The sequence below is a fragment of the Pinus tabuliformis genome, chromosome 2_1, assembly GCF_031772625.1.
Source record: "Pinus tabuliformis cultivar Carrire ecotype Pingquan chromosome 2_1, CPIR1, whole genome shotgun sequence".
Lineage (NCBI taxonomy): Eukaryota > Viridiplantae > Streptophyta > Pinopsida > Pinales > Pinaceae > Pinus > Pinus tabuliformis.
In genome coordinates, this window is record NC_142299.1 from 681,721,502 (window position 1) to 681,731,512 (window position 10,011).

The 10,011-nt window shown below is 36.5% G+C and overlaps 1 protein-coding gene across 1 annotated transcript; it reads right to left on the reverse strand.

The window, feature by feature from the left end:
• Positions 1-244: 244 nt before the first annotated feature.
• LOC149202442 (uncharacterized) lies at positions 245-1,648 on the reverse strand. Its single transcript, XM_089399989.1, has 2 exons — positions 1,411-1,648; positions 245-1,273 (listed from the first exon to the last, which is right to left on the reverse strand). Exons 1-2 carry the CDS (start codon positions 1,595-1,597, stop codon positions 483-485), a joined length of 978 nt encoding a protein of 325 aa, XP_089256115.1. The 5' UTR covers positions 1,598-1,648; the 3' UTR covers positions 245-482.
• Positions 1,649-10,011: the final 8,363 nt, after the last annotated feature.

The following is a 10,011-nucleotide window of genomic DNA, read 5'->3' on the forward strand; positions in this document are numbered from 1 at the left end:
AAATTATTAATTAAATTAAATATCAATTGAAGTATAACTGATTTTATTTATGAGATGAGCCATCCACATCCTAGTTATTTAAGCATTAATATTTTAAAAAAGATAAATTTGAACCTAAATATATATATATATATATCTTAATCATTTAACCTATTAATACCTGTAAAAATCTCACCAACGTAAATAGAGATTTTTATAATGTAAATAATAGTAATACGATTCTTCATATTATGAAATCATAGCATTTATAATGGAAATATGGCTATATCATATGATCTTATTGTGAAATACAAGTACCAGGTATACAATGCATATAAAACTATGTGTGAAGAGCCCTACCGAGACCTCAAACCGGATATTTATCAGCTACATGGCGTAAACACCAATGCGGAATATATATTATAAACACCAACCAACAATATAAACTATAGATAGCTGTAAATCAAATAGTATCGTCAAGACGTGAAAAATCATGGGCTCTTCTAGTGACCAGGGGGTGGTGGGGTGAGAAATGGGATCGGCGGGAATTGGAAGTTTGGAATCTGTGGGAAAGGAGGAACACTGAACGTAGGCAACGTAGGAATGTTGGGTAGAGGAGGAACACTAGTGGGGATGGTGAGAGGAGGAGCATTGGGCAGCGTAGGAATAGTTGGCAGAGGAGGAGCATTGGGCAGCGAAGGAATAGTTGGAAGAGGAGGAGCATTGGGCAAAGAAGGAATAGAAGGAAGAGTTGGAAGAGGAGGAGCATTGGGCAAAGAAGGAATAGAAGGAATAGTTGGAAGAGGAGGAGCATTAGGAAGCGAAGGAATAGTTGGAAGGGGAATGTTGGGGAGAGGCGGAATACCAAAATTGGGAAGGGTTGGAACTGGAAAGTTGGGCAACGAAGGGATTGTGGGAGTTGGTTGGATTGCTTTGGAAGATTCATCAACATTCTCAGCCATTGCTCGACCCCTCATCATTCTCACGAAATCTCCACTGTAACACTTTGCAGGTACAGTTTCATGGCGGTAGCTGAAAGATCCTGCATTGTACGTGAGAACTCCATTGGATTCCGACTGTAGCGTGAGGCTTGATGGTGCAGACTTTGAGGGAATACTGCAGGAGTCGTAAGGGCTTCTGAGCGGCTTCACCGAACACTTGTTCAATGGATCAGCAGAGTGAAAAATATTGGAAGGAAGCTCCACCTTGAATTCTCCATTTTCATCTGTTTCTGCTGTGATGGATACGGTCATAGTTTTCCGGTTGAGGCTGCATTCCAGAGCAACCGAAGCACCTGTTCATTTGTCAAAAGGAGAAAGAAACTATGCATGATCAGTACAGTAGATTTACCATATTGATTTTAGTGGACTTAACTATCATTATCATAAAAAATACAATGAAAATATATTAAAATGAAAAAAATAATGATACCAGATATAACATAGCCATTTTCAGAAAGGCTGTGCTCCAAACAAGTATCACAGAACACATTTCCAGTAACCACGACAGATGCAGAAGCCTTCTGTTCAGCTGCATAATTACTGGCAGCACCCAAAGCCAAGAAGCTTAAGAAAAAACCGAGCACAATTGATATTGCAGGTTTTTCGACGAACGCCATGATCGCTCCAGATATTCAATTACACAGATGTGTATATAACTAAACTTCCTTTTCCCTTGTTTCTGCTCTGGCTAGAGTTTGTTGTTATATATATAGTGGTCTGGACTCAACTTTTTCTTGGGTAGTTGCACTGTCGACGTAAAAAACATACCAAAAAAACAAAAATGTTGGCCATCCGTACGTGTCTAGCGTATGGGTTGATTATCTACCCGCCCAAATTTGAAGTCGTATATGGGTTTGCTTCGGAGTTCACATATTCCACGTAATCGGTTTTCGGAACAGAAAACGACTTGAAACTGCGCGTGGATAAGTTTAATATTGCGGGGAATTTTTAGTTTTGATTTTGACTTTGCGTGTATGTCTGTGATTTGATTTCTTCCGAATTGGATTGAAGTTGTGACTGTTTCCAATTTTGCGAGGTTTCATACTTTATAAAATTGTGGGTGATAACTTCCACTTTTATTTTCCAGATGAAGGTAACCGACGTGTCAACTTTCGAAAATTGTTGAGTTATGACGATAGTGCAGATGGGTTTGGTGTAATGTAGATGAGTTAAAATTACTATTTGGTGAGAATTCAATGCACTTTATAAATTAATATGGTTAATATTTTATAAGGACTTTGCCAAGAGTTAATGCACGAATTATTGTTATTGTCAAAAACTAATTATGTATTCAAAAGGTTCAGGTTTGGTATTAAATTATTTTTATGGCAGACACTTTCGGAAAGTCTATCATATTTAAGCTGACGTCTTTTTATTTACACCTTCTACACTGATTTAAAAAAAAAGGAGTTATGAGAGAGACTTGAATATTGATTTTTTTATTTTTTATTTTATTATCTAAATTTTAATTATTCTGAGAAAATGATGAGTATTGAAAAAATATATTACTTTATTATAATATTTTATATTATAAAAGTGATTAACCTTCATTAAAATTTATATAATATTTTAAGTAAAGAGAAAAATAATATTATTTTATAATTTAACATAATTATGATTAATGTTTCGAATTGAGATATATTTTAATTAGAAAGTGTTAATGTATATATAATTATAATAAAAGAAAATACTTGAACATTTTAATTAATTCATACTAATAAAAACATATTTAAAAATATAGTTTTATTTTATATAAAATAAATTAAATTATAGGAAAAGTTTGGCATAAATTTTAATTAAAACAAATTATAGATAATTTATATATATTATATTAAAAATGAAAAAAAGTGCTGTAAAACTATTTTAATTAAATCATATTATTGAAATCATGTTTTATTATTTCCTTAGATTGTGGGAGTTGGGAGGCGTGATGGGGCTATCACATTACTTAATGAGTGAAGGTTTGGTATCTCCTCACTTGTCTTAATTCATAAATGTGGTATGCCCCTAGATTCATTGAAGTTGTAATGAGACTTATCTTAATTCATAAATGTGCTATGTACTTAGATTTAGTGAAGCTAAAACAAGGTGGCCTTGGGGTTTTTTCTCTCTATTCATGTGAAACTTGCATACATGGAAGATTGGTTGGTAGTGGACATTATTCCTCTAGCATCATTTTCAATGTTGGCTTAGTCCTTTGCATTCGTTGCTCCCATCCTCCGCTAGTTTATGGCTCCTAGTTGTTCTTTACCAATGTACTATGTGATACTTTCTCCCACGTCATGGTCATTTTTGCTCTTACTCCCTTTGGTCTATCAAGATCATTGCAAGTGGTGGAAAGCTTTCTACACCTTTTTTTTATTATTTTTCACTATAGCTTGTTGCGCCTCCTACTATATATTCCCTTTTTGTGATCATCGAAATTCTTGCTACCTCTAGTTTGTTGAGGACACTATGATTGGATGTGGGATTTTTGCGCCTTGCTTATTCTCCAACACTCTAGTTTGTAACCCCTCCTATAGCATTTTCATTCGGTTTAGCTCGTTATTTTCGTAGACATTGTCAGTAAAAGAGCAAGATGACAACATTGTAATGGCTTTCAGGGAGGATTTATAAGTTCCTAAGCTCACTCAAGGGAAGAGACCTCAACATACATCTTCAGGGAGCAGATCCCCATCGAGTTTTACGACAAGTTGGAAGATTTTGAAGCTAACGTTGTAGTTGAGAGAACTTGTTTATCAAATTCGGAGGTGCTTAAAGATATAAGGAATTGGCTGTTTGACACAACGCATACCCATGGAAGACAAAATCAAAACCATTGACAATTGACTTATTTTGGAGAATGAATATAATATTGGGTTGGGTAATCATGGATATAAATGAAGAGATATTTTTGATGCTAGAGAAGGTGGTGCTCAATTAGAAGGAAATGGGGTCACCTCTCTGTTGAAGAATGTAACTAGTGTCGGTCTTCATAATTATATTTGAGTCATGATGCAATGTACTTGACAAAAGAAGGAAAAACAAATTTTATTATGAAACAAAATTATTTATTAGCATGGGTTTCATGCTTTATTATTTTATTTTTAGGTCAAGCCCTCCATTGTAGGATTCTAGGGTTTATGTCTTGACTCCTAGCCCTTGTCATCATGTAATAGACCCTTGTTGGGATTTATATATTAAGAAATAAAATTATTTTGATGTAAAATGAGTCAAATAGGCCTCCTCCACCAACTTGGCCTCAATGAAGACAAGTTGACCTAATTGGCAGCCATAGACCACTATATATAGGCAGCAACTCGACCTCATTTGTAGCACAAGAAGAGAAAGTTCAATCTGTAGTTATAGAAGGAGAAAAAGAAGAGCGAAATACCTAAGAAGAAGGAGAAGACCCCAACAAAGAAGAAGGAGACTTTTATCAAGCAAGAAGAATCCAAACCCCTTTTTCTGCTACCACATGTATGAAGTTTCTAAGTTGCATGAAGGCAAAAATTTCATATCTGCAGTAGGGCCGAAAATATGGGAGCTTTAGGGCCGAAACTATGTATGGTAGTTGGGTTGAAATTGTTTGACTTGAAGAAACTACTAAAGTTTCGACAATCATTTTGGAAGGCTGACTTGGTGGAGTGAGGAAGGTCTTTTGGTCTAGTATAAGGTCTTGGTTTATCTCAATTTGATTTGAATCTATTAGTGGAAGAGTTTGATTGGGTTTTTCCCCTATATAGGGGTTTTAGCCCTAACTGAGTGCCTGCACCTAGTGTAACTGATCTTCATGTTTTGATTTGATAATTGCTTTTATGAGAATAAGATAAAGAAAAACATAAAAAATCTAATAAGAATATAAGAATATCACAACCAATTGTCAACAAAAGAAAATCCTTTTTCCTTTCTAGTTTTTCTAACATGGTATCAGATCTAAGGTGAAAGGTAAGAAGGAAAAAGGAAGCTTGAAGATCTATTAAACAAGTTAAGTAAAAAGGGTCAAAGAAAATTATAAGGATAAGGATCATATAAGAAGAATTCCTATGATCTAGTAAGGAATACATTATCAATGGAAACTTCAATGAAGACAAAAACTAAACTAGAAGGAGCCTCCAACTATAGAGCATGGAAGAAAAGGACATCATCCTAGAAAAACATAAAGTATTGGATTTCATTCAAGGAAAAGTTAAGGAACCCATAGATGATGCAGGAAAATAAAAATACAAGGAAACAAACATCATGGCTATGAGTCTAATTGTAGATGGAGTAAAGGAAAACCTAATCCCCTATATATCCAATATACACACTATAAAAGGAATGTATGAGGCTCTCTCCAAATTATTCACTATCAAGAACATTGGACAAGTTTTTAGTCTCAAGAATGAACTAGGGACAATAAAAATGACCAAGGATGATATTTTATCTTCCTACTTTGTAAGGGTCTCCCAAATAAGAGATGATCTCTAATCCATTGCCGAGATCATTCCAGAAGAAGAAAAAAAAAAACAAACAAACAAACTCCATCATTTGAAGAAATGTGGAATGCATGTAGTCAAGAATAAGGGAGGATATAAGAAGTTTAAAGGACCAAGGAAAAATATTGACTTATCCAAAGTAGAATGCTTTCATTTTCATAAGTTGGGAGATTACAAGAACCAATGTCCCTGATAATCCAAGGAATAAGAAGTGTGAAAGAGAGCATGAAACAATTGTTGATGAAGCTCAACCTAAGAAGAATAATAATGAAGAATCAAAAGTCAAAGACTTATATTATTAAGTCTTTCTTCTACATATCATTCTTCTATTTTAAGATTTTGTAAAGTATTTATTTTATATTGTGATTTCTAGAGCCCGTTGATCTAATATGTATTTTTAGAAATTATTGATTTTTTTTTATAAGTTGTAGGTATCCTTCTTGTTATATGGCATCTACGACTAAGGACAGAAGTATCTTCCCTAGACCTAGTGGCCTCGTCTAGAATGATAAAAATCATAGACTATAAAGTTCTCCTTAGAGGAATTGGAGAATGGAATTGTGCTTGCTTATGATCCATCACAATCTCTTCTCTCATATTGGCTTGTAAGCTCCAACTTTAGCTTCGATTGCTATAATTTGAACCTAAACAAATAATCAACACAAGCCAAAGATCTACGACATCTATGTAGAATTATACAACCACTCTATTCAATGGATCAACATAGCATTGAAATATATGAATGTAAACATAACATAACACACATAGGAAAATAATATACTCTTCGAAATAATATGAAAGGGATAGATTTTACAACCAAAGGTGAAAGCTAATCTTGTAGATATCTCCCCAAATTGACTTTTCCTTCCTTAGCACAATGCACACCTTAAGGTCACCCTAATGCATGGAAATGATAATTCTCTTAAGATCAAAGCACCAACATGAGGGCATGGCTAGTCTCCAAAAGCCAACCTCTAGCTTGAGGATGGTAGTAAATATAGAGGAGAGGATTGTAGTTTAGGAATTCTTATCCATTTACCAATCTAGGCTTGAGAGCCACTCTTGATGGGAGGATGAGATTAAGGGATAAGAGGTGAAAACTCCAAGGAAGGGTGAGATAGGATTCGAAGTTCTTATCCAAGGTAAAAGGTTGTAATAAATCCTAAAAGCTTATAGAAGAGGAAGCTTCAGGATTATTTTTAGTTTTCCTGAATTTCTAGAATCAACATACTCCCAGCAAGGTACAACTTATTGTTATCGTATCAGGTGTAGAATTGAGTAACCTGTTGCTGAACACATGTCCCTAAAGGGTCGGGTTGCACTGGGCCTTAAAAGCACTAGAATGAAACAATCAATGTTAGAAACTCAGGGATTTGGGAGAGTCATGCTTAGGGATTTGTGTAGGGATGATGACAAGGTGTTCATAGATGTTGGTTGATCCAGTTTGTAGGCATATTTACTAGATGTGACAAATTGGTGTATAACAGATTCCCCCCTAAAGTGAAAAGTCATAAATCGAAACTAATGACTCGTGTGACAAGTTTGAATCAAGAACAACTGGTCAAATCATCACATGTTACAATTCATTTACATCATGATATCTTTCATAAGGGAGGCATATCCATGCTCAGCACATAAGCTAACATTACATGTACAATGATCAAGAAGACATGTCCACTAATGACAAATGGTGGGCTGATAATTGGATGATTGTATGTATGTCATATCCATCATGCTTTGTAATATTTCATTAATAATGAAATCGCAACCCAGATGGATGAAACTAGATCTGGGGTCTTCTATCTCATTCACTTGATCATCCAACATATAAGTTTATCCATGCGAATAAAGGAATTGAAGTTAAACATGGTAGACACCATATGATTATCGGCCAATGAAGGAAGTCGTTAATAGACATGAGAGAAAGCATTGACGATGTTAATGGATCTCAAGGTGTTGTAGTACAATATGAAAGGTGTGAATGAATGAGTTGAGGTCAAACACCACAAAAAATCTATCATTCGAAGGCCAATGATGAAAACCTCTTGCCGAGAGAGGAAACTTCACATTGATGTATGCAAGCCCCAAAGAACTGAAGGAAGAGTTTCTAAGTCAAATTTTTGGATATGAGGTGATATCGACAAGAAGCGACCCATCGCAGGAGGGCCATGATGTATCCCCCAACAACGACACAAAACGGGTGTCATGAATTGAGATAAAATGACTTTGATGTGGAACTGGTTCAGAAACAAAAGACATGGAATCAAGGCTTAAGAGTATTGTAGAAGATACCAACTGAATGAATTCTCTTGAACGCATCAGCGACACTGAATGGACTTGGCAGCATTGACCCAAAACCAAAAATGAAGGCTTTGATATGGTGTGATAAACCAAAAAGACAAGCAGATTTCCCAACCCAACGACCACGGAGATGAAGTGGAAGAGAGTCATGTTCAAGAGTGACTCATTTAAATTAATAGGTAGAATATCCCATTTTTCCAATTTCCCAATGTTACAAAATTATATATTACGGAGCAATGGAACACATAAAATATTGCAGAAATATAAACACAGAAAACGCACAAAACAAGAGAGACACAGATATACGTGTTTCACCCAGTTTGGACTACGTCCACCCCGAACAGCCAATCCTTCCTTTCTATTATCCAGAAAAATGAAGAGACACAACCTAAAGCAAATCCGCTGTAATATCCTCTGTTTTCTCTCACAGTCTAACCACCAAGTTTCTTGCTCACATAATACACATCTATATCTCAGCCTCCAATACAATGCCCTCATACAAAGAGAGGGGTTGCCTTCTAGGGAAAAAAAACCCTAAACTAAACATAAGTTCTACCGTCAGATCATCTGCCTAATGAACGGCCCAGATTGACTAGAAATTACTATACTTTTACAAGGCAATTTTACATTTGTTTTAGCTTCGAGGGCACTGCCCCTGAGCCCCCGCCGGGGGGCGTTGGCCCCCGAGCCCTGTCAGGGGACCGCTGGCCCCGGACCCCCCAGCCAGGGGAGAGCGGCCCACCGGGACCCCCGCTGGGGGGACAAGTCCCCCCCGCACCCCCCCTGCGTGGAGGGGTGTACAAACTTCCTGGGGTATACATCTGGCTGAAACAAAGACCTCTGAACAATCGTGCTCCACACACAACAATCTCCCACTTGGAGAATGATTGTAGAAACTACACCACTGCTTCATTTGCTGGACAATGACTCCTCTTTGGACCTGGCTGTTTCTCATCTTCATCGTCATCCTTGAAGACCAATTGAAACTGAGCATATTCTCAGTTTCTCCCTGGTTACAACTTTTGTTAGCATATCTGTAGGATTCTGGCTAGTGTGTATCTTTTCCAGCTTCAACTCTCCATCTTCCAACACTGAACGTATGAAATGGTACTTGAGCTGTATGTGTTTAGTCCTAGAATGAAATGCCGAGTTCTTTGCAAGATGAATGGCACTTTGGCTATCACTGTATAACGTGCCCATATCATGCTCCTTACCCAATTAGCCCATAAAACTTTGTAACCAAATCATTTCTTTACTAGCCTCTGTGGCAGCAACATACTCTGCTTCTGTTGTTGAAAGTGCAATAACACTTTGGATTTTTGAAATCCAACGGACAACTGTTCCACCAACAGTAAATACATATCCTGTAGTGCTCCTCCTGTTATCCCTGTCACCTGCCATATCTGCATCAACATATCCCCGTAGAGAAATGTTTGCACCACCAAAGCATAATGCTTGATTTGTGGTACCTTTCAAATATCTGAGAATCCATTTCACTCCCATCCAATGTTCCTTTCCTGGATTGTTCAAGTACCTGCTTACAACTCCCACTGCATGTGCAATATCAGGCCTTGTGCAGACCATTGCATACATTAAGCTTCCAACTGCTGATGCATATGGAACTTTAGACATATAATCCATGTATTCTTGGGTCTTTGGGCACATTTCCTTACTAAGTTTGAAATGTCTAGCAAAAGGTGTGCTAACTGGTTTTGCATTGTGCATATTGAATATTTTCAACACCTTTTGTATGTACTCATTCTGAGACAATGTTAATTTGGATTTTTCCTATCTCTAGTGATTCTCATACCAAGGATTTGTTTTGCAGCTCCCAAATCCTTCATCGCAAATGAATTTGCCAATTTTCTTTAGAGTACATTTATTTCCTGCATGTTAGATCCTGCAACAAGCATGTCATCCACATACAATAACAATATAATATAGCTACCATCATTTTGCTTTTTCAGATAAACATAATGATCAGAGTGACATCTAGTATAACCTTGCTCAGACATAAACTTGTCAAATTTTAGATACCACTGCCTTGGAGCCTGTTTTAAGCCATACAAGCTCTTCTTCAACCTGCACACTAGTTTCTCCTTCCCTTTCACCTCATATCCTTGTGGCTGCTGCATATATATCTCTTCCTCCAAATCCCCATGGAGAAAGGTTGTCTTTACATCTAACTGCTCAAGATGAAAATTTTCAGCTGCTACAAGACTTAAAATAGTTCTGATTGAAGTCATTTTAACAACAGGAGAAAATATTTCATC